At 42.7% G+C, this 18,592-nt stretch overlaps 1 protein-coding gene across 1 annotated transcript; it reads left to right on the forward strand.

The window, feature by feature from the left end:
* The first annotated feature begins 1,173 nt into the window (after positions 1–1,173).
* LOC139446284 (lanosterol synthase-like) lies at positions 1,174–18,329 on the forward strand. The gene is made up of 16 exons (XM_071227637.1): positions 1,174–1,365; positions 2,798–2,936; positions 3,419–3,527; positions 4,185–4,306; positions 4,612–4,708; positions 8,205–8,340; positions 8,836–8,944; positions 9,954–10,072; positions 11,076–11,173; positions 11,669–11,753; positions 12,511–12,630; positions 13,735–13,884; positions 14,583–14,679; positions 15,890–16,313; positions 17,679–17,757; positions 18,189–18,329. The coding sequence occupies exons 1-16, from the start codon at positions 1,174–1,176 to the stop codon at positions 18,327–18,329; spliced, it is 2,217 nt and encodes a 738-aa protein (XP_071083738.1).
* The last annotated feature ends 263 nt before the right edge of the window (positions 18,330–18,592 follow it).

Below are 18,592 nucleotides of genomic sequence, written 5' to 3' on the forward strand. Positions count from 1 at the left end.
TAACTATCACATGCATTGAAATTCATTATTTAGCTACGTGTTCTTCGAGAGGTAAGTCACATTTATGCAGTATACAAGGTCTCACAATACAGGTTACATATGGTGCATTTAGTGGAATCTTGGGAATTGTATGTTACATTGTCCACACTCTTCAAGGTCTCACTATACGGGTAATATGTAGATCCGGGGCAGAATAGGTCTTCAGTAAACCATGCTTGCCGTAAAAGGCGATATGCTTGTCGTAAGAGGCGACTAACGGGATCAGGTGGTCAGGCCCTCTGACTTGGTTGATGCATGTCATTGATCCCAGTTGTGTGGATCGAAGCTCATGATGTCAGTCACTGGATCCCTGGTTCAGACTCTATTATTTACAGACCGCCGTCATATAGCTGGAATATTGCTGAGTGCGGCGTTTTACAACAAACCAAACCAAAACAAAACCGCGTAACATGTGATAAGGTGAGGGAGAAAGATTATTTCTGTCCTTGTTCAAAAGAGGGTAGTGCACAGCAATCTCAAGCTACATGTAATAGGTTTACAGTTATTTTGAATACAAAAACAAAATGAAAATGTTAAACTCTTAATCTTTCAGTAAAGCTGTTTGTTTAGAATTATTATTGAACAGAATTGTTTGCAAAAAATCTCTTGCACACTCGATTGTGCGATTCCGATTATATGATATACATGTTTATGCTTACAAAGCGAATCTATTGATAACCCATTAACTAATCATAAAATCCTATCTGGGAAGAGGTTATATATTTTAATTCGTTGAATAAATGTCCTCTCCTTCTTATATCATATAATGTGTGGTTTTCTTTAGTGGTGTAAATGGTTGAAGCTTTGTGTCTTCCGTAACCTATGATTTTGGGTTCGAATCCCGGTTCAACCCGATTATGTTTCTAGGTTTGTCAGCACCATACCCGTGCTCGTGGGTTTCACCAAAGTGGTAAATGTCTGAGACCTGCGTCACTTCGGGATTTCCTCCCACATTTAACGGACACACCGTGATATAACTGGAATACTGTTAAAAGCGGCGTTAAACCCAACTCACTCACTCACTCCATAACGGTAATAGTAGCTTCGGTTATACTTCATTAGACACGGACAATGAGTCCATATTACAATTGTTTTTGACCGTTCAGAGTGGAGGCATTCTACTGAGAACTATAAATGTCGGCGAACTACCTGAACACCATGAGGAGGAACCATCACGGCCCCCTGAGGACACCTGCAGCAACCGACCTGACCCGGTGGCGTCTGACTGGGGAGGGGGACCGTCATGTGTGGGAGTATATTGAGGAAGGACAGGTGCCGGGCACACCCCAGACATTCATAGAGAGGAACGCTGTTGGACTAGATACGGTCAGCATACTAACCTTGTCCAAAGAGGGGAGAAGAACGTTGTTAGCCGCGATACTCTCACACAGAGAGGAACCGTTTTGTATAATATAAGATACTCTCATATAGAGAGGAATGCTGGTAGAATAGGCATCGGCAATGTCCAAAATATACTTATAGGGGAACATTCCTGGTATAGGGGAACATTCCTGGTATAGGGGAACATTCCTGGCTTTGATACCCTCACACAGAGAGATACGCTGGAAGAAAAGCCAGAGTCGGTATACTGACCTTGACCTAAACATTCGTATAGAGAAACAAACTTGGCCTTGATGTCCCAAATGCCAGCATCACATTGCTAGCCTTCGGTGATATATTCATAGAGATATTATTAAGACTCGGTTGGTAGAATAGATGCGGAAAGGCAACTGGGCCCCGTTCCACAAAGCGTTCTTAGCGCTATGATTGTCGTAAGTCAGTGATAAAGAATGGTAGTTACGATCGACTTAGCGCTAAGATCGCTTTGTGGAACGGGGCCCTGGATCCAACGATTCATATGGATGAAAACGGTTGACTCGGTCATATCCCATTGGCATACATGTTGACAATGATATAGCATAAAATTCACTGATATATTTAACACTGAAACCGACTTTAATCATATTTACTTTAACCCTTCTTATGTGTAGAATAAGCCTTGCGTAACTCATTCCCAGCACAGCCCATGAATACTAGCCAAGTGTGGATTCTGGGGAAAAACCGCGCTTGTCGATAGAGACGATTAAAGAGGATGAAGTGTTCAATGCTCGATGATCTTTTTGATTGCATGTCACCGTGACCATAATTTTGCTGATCAATTCAGTTGGTGATTTTCCTGATCAAGACTACGTTTGCATGCCGCTTCAGTATCACTGGAGGGTACACATGCATTATTCCAGACACCTAGCCGCCATGTTTGAGGCTACAAATAAAACCGCACGCGTCAGCATCGCTATTTGAAATTAGGTCGAAAAAGCCCCCCCCAAAAAAGAAAAATTACCCCGCTTGCATTTGTATAGTCTAATATGAACAAACCTTGAAATTGAATATCATTGCAAACAAAAATGGCGTCTGAACAACTTAGAGACCGTTACTAAGGAAAGAGCTCGTGCACATTCCTTAGCAAAATGGCGGAAGGTGTCCGGTATACTGCATTCTTGCCATCTGCTGTGTTGTTGACTGCGGCGGCAAATACCATTCACTGACGGACGAACTAACCCTGTACTTTTTGTGTCCTGACCTCTTTGTCAAGTGAACAACCATATGTAAACCCTAAATATATTCTTCGTTACATAAAACCAGGTACAACAATGACGAGTTAAACACCTATGAAACGTATTCGCTTTAAAAGAAGCTGACTTATTTTGAGACGTATCATCCTCTTTCATACTCAACAACACATTCCGACATCCCTTAGACCGAAGATGCCCCGCCACTTCCCCGAGCAGGCACTGCCAAAGAAGCAGCCTACAACAGCATGAGGTTCTACGCTGGTTTACAGGCAGACGACGGGCACTGGGCAGCAGACTATAGTGGGCAGGTCTTCCTTCTTCCGGGTGAGCTCCAACGTCATTAGATAATCACATGAAAGGTTTGCCGTTACCGATATCGAGAAAGATCTTCAGGACAGAAACTTGTAGGCCAGGATATGTTACATATCATATATCATTACATTCGGGTTAGAACTGGTCTTAAGCGACCCAGGTCGTAACAAGCGACAATGCTTGTCGTAAGAGGCGACTAACGGGGTCCGGTGGTCAGACTCACTGATGCACCCTATCCCAATCGATGCTCATGATGTCAATCATTCGCTTGTCTGGTCCAGGCTCGATTATTCACAACCCGCTTCATATAGCTGGAATATTGCTAGCGTTAAAATAGTGCAGCGTTAAACAAAAAAACTCACAAACAAAAAAACAATCTGATTGTTTGTATCTGTAAAGGGAAGTTTCGTAAAACTGTTTTTATTGTAAAGTAGGTGTAAGTTGTGACACATTATGGGAACTCGAGTAGTTATGTCTAACTTTCTTCCTTTCAGCTTACGTGATCGTCAGCTACATCACCGACGCCCCTGCTCCCGACCCCCACAAGCTGGAGATGACCCGCTACATGAGGTCCGTGCAGTGTCCCGATGGAGGCTGGGGTCTGTAAGTACAATACTGCCCACAGTCCAGTGGGACCTCCTTATCTCGGACTGGGACCCCTATCTCGAACTAAGACCTATCATCTCCAAATGGGACCCTTTATATATCACGCGGTAAAAAGGCTCCAGCGTTGAGAAGAGGGGGCTGAAATGTTTGCCCATCACGACGTTCTCTATATCTTTGACCAGAAACCTATGATTGTGGGTCCGAATCCCGGTTCGCCCCGATTATGTTTCTAGGTTTGTCAGCACCATACCCGTGCCTACACCTGCATCACTTCGGGCTTTCCTCCCACATTAGGCTGACACGTCGCATTATAACTTGAATACTGTTAAAAGTGTCGGTAAACCAATCTCACTCACTCACTATATCTTTGACATACTGAAACATAAGAATAATACTAAACAACAGAGGATTTTAAACTACAGAAGTAAATCAGTTCATCATACTTCATACACTGTTTTTATCTTTTGTGTAATCCTCTCTCAATATAGTCGCATCGTATCGTCGCACGCTCAACATGTGTCTCGAATCGTGCTAGACCTTGTGTTGGATGTGTATCAGCCTCTGGATAAGAAGGGATTAGATTGTGTTGGTTTCATCTCGTTATGTGCTATATCCTGGGCTCAAGGAATGTCTCTGTTTTTTTAAATATTCCAGTCACATAGCTGGTCCGCCAACTGTACTGGGCTGTACTCTCGGCTACATATGTCTCAGGATACTAGGGGTTCCTGCTACCGATTCCGATCTTCTTCGAGCAATGCGGTTGATTCAACAGCTAGGTGAATGGTCTTACTTGGACTAATACATTTTCACATTATATATTTTATATTCGAAGTCTGTTAAATGTGGTTATTAAGTTACGTCAAGGCACATGAAGAAATTCTATGTTTTGTTCACTGTATGACGATACGTCTTCACGTGTTACCAATTACTGAATGCCTATGGAAGACCTAACCTCTTTATATGTTTGATAATACTATATGAGCGACGTGACTAAACACAGATTACATATGCAGTCGTAACATAATCGTATCATTATCTCCAGGGCTCGCTGAATCTCATCTCATGTTTCTGTGATCTCCAGGAGGGCCCGTGTCTGTCCCCACGTGGGGGAAGGTGATGTTGTCTGTCCTCAACGTCTACAGCTGGGACGGCGTGCACTCCATGTTCCCTGAGATGTGGTATGTAGTCGCACAAGAAACTGCTTCAGCAGATGCGTTTTCCCTAGTTTATAACTGATGCACGTACTCTCTCCAAAACAAACGCACAGGTAGATTTTTAGTAAATTTATTGTACCTAATAAAGTCGATATATTTAATTGATAGATACAAATTTTGGAGCTCGATAGTCACATGTTGTCGTTGTACAAAGGTATTGAAAACTGTTCATTGTCATGTCACATACGGCCACAAGAAGGCGCTGAACTCAGTATCTCGTATGACCGCCCCTGGCAGCAATCACGGCTCCTCGGCAATGACTGGATACGTGTACGAATTCTGTCTTGCAGAATTCTGCGCCATTCTGCTTGTAACGCTTGGTCATTTGTTGGAGTGTCTGCGGCGTGTTCTGACGTTGACGTACACGTCCATCGAGTTCATATTAGGGGTGTTCGATTAGGTTGAGATCTGGAGATCTCGACGGCCAGGGCAAAACGTTGATGTTGGCATTATGAAGGTAGTCTATCGTGACACGAGCATTGTGTGCGGTGGAGCGCTGTCCCGTTGAAACAGCTCCCTCTGGCGGTCAATGATTGGAAGAAGGTGAGGTTGAAGAATGTGATTTATGTAGTGACTTGCTGTCAAATATCCCTCAACCACAACCAAGTCAGATCTCCTGGTGTAGGATATGCCCCCCCCACCCCCACCCCCCCCCCCCCCCCCCCCACACACACACCATGACACTACTGCCACAGAAATTGTCGAATTCACGTACACAATGTGGAGCAAAATGCTCATTTCGACGACTATAAACACATTGCCTTCCATCTTGCCGGTGAAGAAGAAATCGTGATGCATCGCTAAACCACACTTGTCTCCAGTTTCTCAAATTCCAAGGCTGAAAGGTATGGTACCAACGTAAGAGTCGCTGTGGATGGATCTGTTGCAAAACACGGACGATAACTGGTCTTCTGGGTCGGATACCAGCCTCGCGAAGATGGTTTCTGACAGTCTGGTCCAGGCCAGTGAAGATTCCGGGGTAGAATAGGTCTTCAGCAACCCATGCTTGCCGTAAAATGTGACTATGCTTGTTGTAAAAGGCGACTAAAAGGATCGGGTGGTCAGGCTCGCTGACTTGGTTGATGCATGTCATCGATCCCAATTGCGTGGATCGATGCTCATGATGTCAATCACTGGATTGTCTGGTCAAGATTATTTACAGACCGCCGTCATATAGCTGGAATATTGCTGAGTGCGGCGTTAAATAACAAACCAACCAATCCTTAAACCAAGGATGCGTCCTGCAGTCTCCGTAGCTGTGGCATTGCAATGACGTAGATGGGACAGTCGAATGTAGCGATCCTGTGCAGGGGTGGTAACTCTTGGTCCGCCGGTTCTCGGACCGTCTGCAGTGTAATTGAACTGTGTGTATCGGCCCCAAAGGCGGCAAACGGTGCTGTGGTGGACGTTGAAGTGGCGTGCAACAGAAGACTACGAGTCCCTTCTTTTGATACGTCCTATGGCGATGTTCCGATCGGCATTTTCGAACATGCCGTTGACAATCGAATGACAAATTATTGGCTTATGCTTGACTTTTTATAGCCACTACCACGAGTTACGAATGCCATAACATGCACGTGCATTTTGCTTTACTCTCTTCCTCCATGCCATTTTTGAAGAAGTGTGAAAACAATGCCATTTAAGACATTACAAATCGACAATGGCTGCGTTTTGACGCACCGTTTGTCGAATATCAGGCAACCAAAATTTACAAATACCATATATCAAATTGATATACCGGATTTCTGGTGTAGTCAGGTTCAATGAACTACATACTTCCTGTGGGTTTCATTTTTTGAAGAGTGTATATACTGTCATATGCCGCTTTTGTGTTTGACACAGTATGACGACTTATTGATGTCTGGTAGCTGAAGTTTACAATGGCGCTTGGTGTTGTATCTCTCCTTATTGACGTCTGGTAGCTGAAGTTTACAATGGCGCTTGGTGTTATATCTCTCCTTATTGACGTCTGGTAGCTGAAGTTTACAATGGCGCTTGGTGTTGTATCTCTCCTTATTGACGTCTGGTACCTGAAGTTTACTATGGCGCTTGGTGTTATAACTCGGCTTATTGATGTCTGGTAGCTGAAGTTTACAATGGCACCTGGTGTTATAACTCGGCTTATAGCTGTATGGTAGCTGAAGTCACAATGACGCCTGGTGTTATATCCCGGCTTATAGCTGTATGGTAGCTGAAGTTTACAATGGCACCTGGTGTTGTATCTCTCCTTATTGATGTCTGGTAGCTGAAGTCACAATGGCGCCTGGTGTTATATCCCGGCTTATAGCTGTATAGTAGCTGAAGTTTACAATGGCACCTGGTGTTATATCTCTCCTTATTGACGTCTGGTAGCTGAAGTTTACAATGGCGCCTGGTGTTATATCTCTCCTTATTGACGTCTGGTAGCTGAAGTTTACAATGGCGCCTGGTGTTATATCTCTCCTTATTGACGTCTGGTAGCTGAAGTTAACAATGGCACCTGGTGTTATATCTCTCCTTATTGACGTCTGGTAGCTGAAGTTTACAATGGCACCTGGTGTTGTATCTCTCCTTATTGACGTCTGGTAGCTGAAGTTTACAATGGCGCCTGGTGTTGTATCTCTCCTTATTGACGTCTGGTAGCTGAAGTTTACAATGGCGCCTGGTGTTGTATCTCTCCTTATTGACGTCTGGTAGCTGAAGTTTACAATGGCGCCTGGTGTTATAACTCGGCTTATAGCTGTATGGTAGCTGAAGTCACAATGGTGCCTGGTGTTATAACTCGGCTTATAGCTGTATGGTAGCTGAAGTCACAATGACACCTGGTGTTGTATCCCGGCTTATAGCTGTATGGTAGCTGAAGTCACAATGTCGCCTGCTGTTATAACTCAGCTTATAGCTGTATGGTAGCTGAAGTCACAATGGCGCCTGGTGTTATAACTCGGCTTATAGCTGTATGGTAGCTGAAGTCACAATGGCGCCTGGTGTTGTATCCCGGCTTATAGTTGTATGGTAGCTGAAGCCACAATTGTGCCTGGTGTTATATCCCGGCTTATAGCTGTAGTTTAGCTGAGTTACAATGGCGCCTGGTGTTATAACCCGGCTTATAGCTATAGTTTAGCTGAAGTCACAATGGCGCCTGGTGTTATATCCCGGCTTATAGCTGTAGTTTAGCTGAAGTCACAATGGCGCCTGGTGTTATAACTCGGCTTATAGCTGTATGGTAGCTGAAGTCACAATGACACCTGCTGTTGTATCCCGGCTTATAACTGTAGTTCAGCTGAAGTCACAATGGCGCCTGGTGTTATATCTCCGCCTATGGGTGTAAGGTAGTCACATTACAACCCGGTAAATATGGCATTACGAGCTTTAAAGATATGATAGTAGTCATTAGTAACACACATTTAGACGTAGACTATGGACTTCCACCAAGGCAACACGAACAAGGAATTACTATTAAATCTGATCCATTTCCCCAAAGGCTGCTGCCCGAGTGGCTACCCTTCCACCCCTCCAAGATGTGGTGCCACACCCGTATGGTATACCTGTCCATGGCCTTTCTCTACGGGAAGAGGTTTACAGTAAATGAAGATGACTTCATTCGGTCGTTGCGGAAGGTATGAACATGTCCACCGTGAGAAAACAAATACCCAACTGTGCATAACATGATCTTGTCCGACATTACCGAGGTCGGATTCTTTTGAGGGAGTTATAATTATTTAAATACGGGTAAATGTTTTTAAAGACTACACTTTATCATCATCTTTAAAGAGGCTGTACATAATGTTGATATCTCATATTAGAAATAAACGTCTCGTGGTCGATGTTTATCGTACAATAAAACACTGCAGGGGGAATATATGGTTTATTCTCCCTGCAGTGTTTTATTGTACGATAAACAACTCCCACTCGTCGTATATTTCTTAACTAAGACCAGGCCAGTATGATCAAAACATCCAAATTGGCAACAAATTTACTTGCGGTGCACAAATGCCGATAACGATGATGGCATGTGAATGATGTTATTGCCGACGACGGTTGGGATAATGGTGATGATGGTGGTGGGGATGATAACGATGCTGATGATGATGGTGATGATGATGCTATTGCAGGAACTGTACAGTGAGGACTACAATCACACCCAATGGAAGGATCACAGAGGGAACGTCAGTCTTGCGGATGTATATGTGCCCAAAACATGGCTTTGCAACCTAACATATCGTAGGTTCAAATAACGAACTTTTGATAGTTTGACTGTTGTAATTTCATTTGTGTAATCAGTCATCAATATTGAGCTTGTTTAACTATCTTTACTTGTGTTACATAGGAGTACTAAACAGATGTTGTCCATATGCAGAGCTTCCGATAAGCAGCGTATTTGCGTAAAATACCTCCCCAAAATATTCAAAACCCAATTACTTTCAATTAACGTGCGTACAGAAACGCATGCATTTAATAAAAAAACCTCAAATGTATAGCAAATGTATCAGCACGCGTAAATACCCAAATGAAGCCTTTTTGCAGGCGTACAAAGGGGTTAATTTCCGAGATATAATTACGAGCTAATTTACTTTTCGAGTCAAGCCTATATATTTAAAACAGTGGAGTGATAAATAGATGAGTGAAAAAATATTGGTCACCCAATGCAAAATGTAATAACCCAGGCCAATTAAATCGAAACCCTAGAGTAAAAACTCAATTGTTCAAAAAGTTATCTGGAGCTCTGGCCACATGTGACGTTCTAGACCAGAGATCCTGTGCCCCAAGGGAATAAAATTGTAAATTCAAAACTATTCCAAGAGGAAGAGATTACCCATCATTGCAAATTACGAATTATATATACCCATATATGAGATGAGACGAATCGTAAATACCATTGTGTCTTGGTCAGAACAGACCCCCGAGCGACTTTAAAGCAATTCATGGTCGTTTGGTACGAATGTGACCGATGAAGATTCAGCAATCCATGCTTGTCGTAAGAGGCGACTAACGGGATCAGGTGGTCAGGCTCGATGATTTGGTTGATGCATGTCATCGTATCCCTATTGCGTGGATCGATGCTCATGATGTCATTCACTGGATTGTCTGGTCAAGACTCGATTATTTAGAAACTGCCGTCATATAGATGGAATATTGCTGAGTGTGGCGTTAAACAAAAAAAATAATAAAAAAATGGTATCCGTTTCTTGTCGAAAAAGGCTATTCAGTAATCTCTAACTGCGTCTTGCAGGTGCGCTGGATGTGTATGAGGAAAGATGCGTTTCGTCAGTAAGGGAGGCAGCTCTTCAGACCTGCTACAACCATATCTGTGCCGATGACGAAGCCACGAGTTACACTTGCCTGTCTCCGGTTTGTGAAGAAAGAAACTTATTTTTTTCCAAATCAGAATTATGCTATAACACATGATTTCCCCTACGCAGGATAACATAGGTCAGCGATTGAAGACCCTATATTGCACCACGTCATACATGGTTGTCGCACACTCGTCGATATTGTTGTACATCGCTCTGTAACCATACAGATAATAACACATGAAATGAGATTTATAAAATATTAATTACGTAATACATATTGTCAATGAATAACATCGATCTACGGCCATCTTAAGTCTATGTTAAAATTAGAGCGTGGTATCAGCATGGCAAGTAGAGCAGGATAGTGATGAGTGGGTTTCAATCAATGGCCTCGCCCAACGGACTGCCTTCGTTGTCTAGTAGAAGAGCGTTCGGCCGGAGTACGGAAGCTAGGACACACACACACACACACACACACACACACACACACACACACACACACACACACACACACACACACACACACACACACACACACACACACACACACACACACACACACACACACACACACACACACACACACGACGCGACGTTCAACCCACCTCACCATACGGTTTGTCCTCCATGGAAGTGTGTCAGACACGGAAGGGAAATGTTGGTACAAGTAATTCATGTCGTAACAACGTTGAATTCGACACCACAAAGTCATATTTTCCTATCATATAATCCTGTCTGATACATTCGACATCCTGATTCGATGCATTTGTAAATTATCCAACTCCAACCCTCGAATGCATGTGTTCTTGCTAAAAATATCTTTCACTGTAATTCTGATATCGGTTTCTGATGTGTGTGTTTCTGTATTGCATGTTTGAGGTATATGTTTTCCCCTGATATATGATATTTACGATATAGAAACGCATCCAGATAACAATCTCCATGGGTGCTTATTTACAAATTTTCAAATGGTTATAGTGAATACCTGTTAGAAATTGTGTTAGTGAACAATACATCGCCCATACAAGTGCCAAACCCTACATCTGTGATTCTGACAGGTGAGCAAGCTGCTGCAGATGTTGGTACGCTGGGTTATGGAAGGTGGTCAGTCTGATGCCTTCAAGCGGCATCGTGACAGAGTTCGGGATTACCTATGGTTAGTACTCCTATCAGCTTACATAGCACATCCAAGTGCCCTTCACCGTGAAGATCCGGTTTAGAATAGGCCTTAAGGAAACCATGCTTATTGTAAAAGGCGACTTACGGTATCGGGCTAGTCAGTCTCGTGTTTGACGTCAACCTCCCCCCTCCCCTAGCGAATGGAAATAAAAAAATAATTAAAATAATAATAATTCTGATGTACGTGCCGGACAGTGTAGCGTCAGTACCGTTGTATTTTCGGGGGAGATGTACTTTCATAATGCCACAAACATTATATCTTCTTATCATTTATGAAAAAAAAGGCTTTGTGGCTTTAGTTGTGCGTTGTGAGGAAATCTCATAACATTGTCATTATTTTCCAAGTTGTGTCCTAGGCAAGATCTAATATCTAAACTCTCATATTCCACACGTACCTGCTTGTAATACAGTTAAATGTTGTTGCTTGCAATTTGACAGCGTGTTCATCATGTACTATCATCGTACTATATAGGTTGGGCCGAGACGGTATGAAGTTCCAATGCTACAATGGTTCACATTTATGGGACAATGCCTTCGCTGCCAGGGCTTTCAGTGAGGTGAGTTTACATATAACAACACATATAGTAACAGTTTCAAAGTAAGTAGGGGCGGTCGGGTAGCCTAGTGGTTAACGCGTTCGCTCGTCACGACGAAGACCCGGGTTCGATTCCCGACATGGGTACAATGTGTGAAGCCCATTTCTGGTGTCCCCCGCCATGATATTGCTGGAATATTGCTAAAAGCGGCTTAAAACCAAACTCACTCACTCACTCAAAGTAAGTTACAATTATGGTTAAACTGTTGTCCGTTAAGGAAGGCGTCCAATTTTATTGGCTACATGTCGGGGAGTTATGCACATAACTGTGTTATGACATGCTAACACGTTGCTAAAACAGTTATGTGATGGCAAGAGAGTTGTTTTATGTTTTTATCTGTTTACTGAAATCTCATACTGAAGCGACACGGGATCAACTATTCAATATACACGGATATGATGTAATACGAATTCGTCAATAACGCCTTGTTTCCTCCAATACTTATAACTCTCTCTCCGCATTTCTATTTGCCGACTATACGCTATTAACTTATTACTGGTTAAGTCACATGATTAACTGTCCTCCGCTGTTAGGGTTCATTTTAAATTCAATGTTACTGAACCTTCTTTGGACAGTTCCAGAAATTGCATCTCGTCAGTGTCCATTCATAAATGTCATAATTGTTCATTAAAACTATATTTCTACATGCTGAATTATCTAAACTGATACTGGACACTGGGGAAGACCCTTGCAATATCATTATATACCTTGTGTCCAGGCGGGCGGCGCGAGTGCAGGTTTCACGTCCTGTGTACACAAGGCCCACGTCTTCCTCCGGAACTCTCAGATAGAGGACAACGTCCAAGACTTCAGGGACCACTACCGCCAGGAGAGTAAGGTAAAGTTGGCCCAAGTAACGACTATAATGTAAACTTGTGTACGGTACAGTCGCAGGAAGTCCTTGACATTTCATGAACACTTGTGTCATTGTGTCAGTGCAGTGGTTTTTGGTACTGTCTCCTTCACATATGGAAAGACATACATTGTACCAGTACATATATAGTGTACTTCAGGTAAATTACCAAATATGTTCAAAATCTAGACCCAACATACTGACGCGAGACAGTTTCAATGGAAAACACCAGAAGCTTGGTTTAAACAGAGGTTATGACACCTCTTTTAAAGACTAAGACAGAATTGTTAAGGATGAGCAACTTCTTTATTATTGCTCATCCATAACAATTTTGTCTTGGTTACCATTCCAACTTCTAAATGACACTAAAAAAAGAGAAACTCTTTTAAAGAGTCGTTCAGTTACACCCCCTTGTATCAGCATAATCTACAAAGGAGTGAGTGAGTGAGTGAGTGAGTGAGTTGGGTTTAACGCCGCTTTTAACAGTATTCCAGTTATATCGCGGCGTGTCAGCTTAATGTGGGAGGAAAGACCGAAGTGATGCAGGTCTCAGACGTTTACCACTTCGGTGAAACCCACGAGCACGGGTATAGTGCTGACAAACCTAGAAACATAATCGGGGCGAGCCGGGATTCGAACCCAAACTCATAGGTTTCTGGCGTGCCCAAGGGACGCAACTTTGCACAGCGAATCGCGGCGCCTTACACGACTGGGCCACCCGTGCCCCCCCCCCCCCCCCCCCCCCCCCCCCCCCCCATGTACAAAGGAAGGAAGTCAACCAACTTTACCTGAGTACAATATAATGCCGACCAACAAACCTCATAACCCAGGATTCGAACCCGTAACAAGAGTCCATATTTAATCAACTGTATTGCGTGTTTTTTAAAAATAAATAGAAACATGAATTGTTTCGCGTGACGTAATATACAGGATATCAGTTTGTTGCTATATCAGTTTTTTCTTTATGGATAGACATTTAGTTCGGTATAATGAATATTGTATCTTGAAAGCATCTTTGACATCTGTTCAAAATCTTCAATTGTCAAATGTCCTTATCGACCAATCATTTGACTGTCTCCTCGTATCCAGGGTGGGTTTACGTTCTCCACACGAGATAATTCCTGGATCGTGAGTGACACAACGGCTGAAGGACTTGTCGCCATCCTCGTGACACAGGGAGGTTACACTGGTCTGACTCAACCCGTCCCAAGGCACAGACTTTGTGCAGCAGTCGATACTGTATGTAGATTTGGTCATATTGATTATGCAACGTTAATATGTTACCAGTACAAAGTTTCACCTGAAAATCTTCACTAACTACATTACTCTTTTGTGATGATGTCGTCTTTGTTGTAGACGTATTGTAGACTAGTGTAATAACTACCTTTATAGAAATGTACTCACCGCCAAAAGAAACGCGATCCAATCAGTCAAATCATATCACAGAGTGACTTTATTCTTATCACCAAATGCTGCACGTGATTTCCAAACTTTACATGCTAATCCTGCACGAGACAAATGGTGCATCTCGAGTTATGGATCTATGACGTCACATGTGATGCTTTCAAGAGTATTTGTTCGGAACAAAATACCAGTATGTTCGTTTTGTGCATCAACCAATCTAAAATCTTCATATATTAACCAACAGGTTTGATATTCGCAATTCCTTTGGTGGTGAGTATAGTCCTGGCACTACAAATATTATTACAATTATGTTGTTAATGCCTTGTATTCTCCTAGAATAGTGGCTATTATATAAAAATATCTAGTAACTCTTTTTAAAGAAATGTGTACTTTACTTAAATTCTGGTTGAGACATAAACAATAATTCAAATGAAATCGTTTTAATTTGTGTCGACCGTCTTCAGTAAGAATGGATATGTTTTACCTGGTCCCCTATGGAGATGTGCATTGTGGGAATCTTCTTCCTGTGACAGTTACTGGGCATGCGCTGTGCAGATGGCGGGTTCGCCTCCTATGAGACAACCAGGGGGTCGCCATGGCTGGAACTCCTCAATCCATCAGAAATATTTGGTAGGTGGCCTCGCAGTAGATGGCAGGCAAGACAGGGTTGGGCCATGTTGTTTGTAGGCATCTACTTGTATAATACACGAGGCACATTTTCAAAGGGAACCCGTGTCGTTTCCGCCACAGGAATGACATGACCAGCTTATGGCACGAGACACAGTTACTGGGCGCTGATAGCGAACCGGAGTTAAACAATATGCCCAGATAATGTGGTGCCTGTATCGATGCTCAAATATTGACCAGATATTTACTTTATTATGAAGATAAGAACGTCTTTTCTTTAAATTGCCTATAATTTCGGACTACACTTGTGGGTTCCCTTAGCTCCATGTAGAGTATTGGACTGAATGGTTCACGTGCATTATATATATCCATCCATCACCATAGGGGGTAGCCAACCACGGGCCTTGATTTCGATCTCACACATATGTTTGATACCAGATATCTTAAATGGGTTTCACACCCACATGTGTGTAAGTCAGGTTTGTTACCTAATAATTAAAGCAACAGATAGTACCCTTTCTGATTGTATTTTGGCGATACCAACAGTTTCAAAAAGATAGTAATTTAAAATAAAGGGACAAGCGAATGTACAGAGTTCTTACATACCAGGGTTGTGTACGCATTTTGGTGTGAAACACTAAACTAACTTTGCAAGATAATACTGAGTTACTATAATGAGGTCGTCGTTGAGGAGTTTCAGAAAAGACCGAAAGCTCGATAAAACATTTTGAGTTGATTTCTTGCAACTGTTGAACGGTTGTCACACATTCAGATGTCTCTGATTGCTGCATAGAAACTATAAGCACTGGTTGAAAAAAGGAAACTATAAGCACTGGTTGACAAATAGAAACTATAAGCACTGGTTGAAGAATAGAAACTATAAGCACTGATTGAAGAATAGAAACTATAAGCACTGGTTGAAAAACACAAACTAGAAGCATCATAAGCACTGGTTGACGAATAGAAACTTTAAGCGCTGGTTGAAAAGCACAAACTAGAAGCATCATAAGCACTGGTTGACAAATAGAAATTATAAGGACTGGTTGACGAATATAAACTTTAAGCCCTGGTTGAAAAAATAGAAACAAAAAGCACTAGTTTTGTGTTTTTAAACTAAACTCATCAAACCGAGTTGGTGTTTATCAGTGGAACGGTACAGTCAGTTCCCGTGAACACATTACGCCATGGCTAACCCAAGTTCACAATATTTCAGGCAACATCATGGTTGATTACACGTGTGTGGAGTGTACCTCGTCTGTCATGCAGGCACTCAAACTCTTCACTGACGCGTATCCAGGTTACAGGACTGAAGAAATAAAAATGACACTCCAAAACGGATTAGACTTCATCACCAGGAAGCAGCGTTCTGATGGCTCTTTGGAGGGGACGTGGGGCGTCTGTTTCACGTACGGTGGATGGTTTGCTCTGGAAGCCTTTAGTTGTATGGGACTGACGTATGACGGACACACAACCCCGGAGGCAGTGAGGAGGGGGTGCGACTTCCTGGTCAGTAAACAGATGGAGGACGGGGGCTGGGGCGAGGACTTTGAGTCATGTGAACAGGGGCGGTATGTTCAAAGTGAGCGCACGTACTTCGTGAACACCTGTTGGGCCCTTCTGGCATTAATGGCGGTCAGGTAAAAAGAATTTGCTGGTTTGTCTTGTGTTGTGAATATTTTTCATATTTTTGAAACATGTTAAATGGAGATTAGTTTAATGAAATGATGGCATATAAAAGTCAGCAGTGGACCTTTTCTTTCTGTTTATTAGCTGAAATTTAGTTAAATTTTGTTGTTAATAAACTGACGTCCAAATGAAACTTTACCAACTGAAAATATAAATTTCAGACAAAGTATACATTTTTTTTCGATGAAGTCTATCCAAAACACATAACCTAAATACAATAGTGTATGCAGAAAATGTTAATCGTCTTTTACATGTTTGCGAGATAACACGCGAAAAAGTGAAAAACACGTGCACCACGGACAACTGCAAATGCACGTGCGGGTAAGGGTATAAAACGATTGCAACGGCAAGTCAGACATCCACAGTGATAAAAAACCACAAAAGAACCACGACTCACAGTCGAACAACGTGAACGAGCCTTGGGTATGGTACAGATGGGAGCCACCGGCGGCGTGTTGCATGCAGGAGGTCGTACCATATGGTGGAGGGAGTGTCATGGTGTGGGGAGGGATATGTGGGCATTAGAGGACACCGCTGGGCATCGTTGACGGAAACTTGACAGCTCAGCGTTACATGGATAACATTCTTCGTCCAGTTGTCCTACCATTTCTCCAACAGCAGCCGCGTGGTGTCATTTATCAGCATGACAACGCTAGAGCCCATACAGCCAGAATTGTCACTAACTTCCTAGTAGCCAACAACATCAACGTCATGCCGTGGCCTGTACGCTCACCCGACATGTCCCCCATAGAACACCTCTGGGACTTGATGGATCGTCGTGTTCGACAACGACCACACTCTCCAGCCAACCGGCAAGAAATGATCTTGGCCCCCCAAGAAGAATGGCGTCAAATCCCACGTGACCTCATCAGACGACTGACTTTTTCTGTGAGTCGGAGAGTTTTTGCGTGTATTGAGACATTTGGTGGTCACACACGCTACTAATGACTATTGAACGTGAGCGATTGTTTATGTACTCTGCCTATTGTCCATGATTCTGAAAGCTCGAGTTTTGTACCACACCCAACTTTGGGGGGATCTGACGTCATTCTCGGTCGCGGTATGATTGTCATTTTAATTTTTGATTATGTTGATATATTGATCTTCTCAATACACTTTACTTCATGCATGTATGTTTTGTTGTTTTTGAGCAAGAATGATATCAAACTCTGGTAAAGTTTCTTATGGATGTCAGTTTATATTGTTGCTTGCCCTCCATCCAACATACGAGTACTGTTATTATCAGAGCATTTGTAACCGACAGAATTTTACTTCATGACAGCAGTGTCTGTTTCATCCCCACGTTCTCCTTTCAGGTACCCAGTTATGGACGTGCTGGAGAGAGGAGTTCGATCCATCATGTCTAGACAACTTAGCAATGGCGACTGGCCACAGGTGGGGTGTCAGTGCTGTAATGTGTTCAATCCAAGCAGACTATGGTTTCTGGAACCAAGTGCTCTGATAGAATGCTTAATGTTAGATGCAACTTCTCGAATGTGAATGTGTCCGTGATTCGAACTGTTCAATATGCGAATTAGAGTAAGTCTCTGGTGAAAAGTTAAAAGTTTTAAAGTGCATTTCTAGGATGAATGTGTATCCGTGGTGTAAAGTGTTCAAAACAGACAAACGAAAGTTTCTAGAACCAGCGAATTTGTCCTTGATGCAGACTGATCAGATTAGAAGAATGTTCCGCTTGTTGTTTTCAACATGTTTACATTTATTAAGAAATTTCGGATGTATCTGCTACTCCAGTTTTACTTTCTAGATACGTACACTTCCTCCCTTAGTCGTGACGGAGATTTTATGTGTTGGAAAAACATTTGCAGGAAGGTGTGAACGGAGCATTCGCGAAGTCTGGCGCCGTCAACAGCGACAGCTATCGCAGCATCTTCCCCATCTGGACTCTGGGACGATTCAGCAAGCTGTATCCGGACAACGCTTTAGCTCAGTCTTCTGAAGATGTGTGACATTTAGCATCGAATAATGTATTTCCGCGTCTCTTTGTGCACATTCTAATAAAAAAATAAATTCAGATAAAAAGTGTGTGTCATAAGTATAGGAAAGAGTTGTATTATAGTTTGCAAAGTCGCTGACTTGGTTGATGCATGTCATCGATCCCAATTGCGTGGATCTATGCTCATGATATCAATCACTGAATTGTCTGGTCCAGACTCGATTATTTACAGACCGCCGTCATATAGCTTGAATATTGCTGAGTGCAACAAACCAA

Source organism: Haliotis cracherodii, unplaced genomic scaffold, assembly GCF_022045235.1.
Source record: "Haliotis cracherodii isolate W230 unplaced genomic scaffold, xgHalCrac1.p SCAF_6, whole genome shotgun sequence".
In the NCBI taxonomy this organism is placed as follows: Eukaryota; Metazoa; Mollusca; class Gastropoda; order Lepetellida; family Haliotidae; genus Haliotis; species Haliotis cracherodii.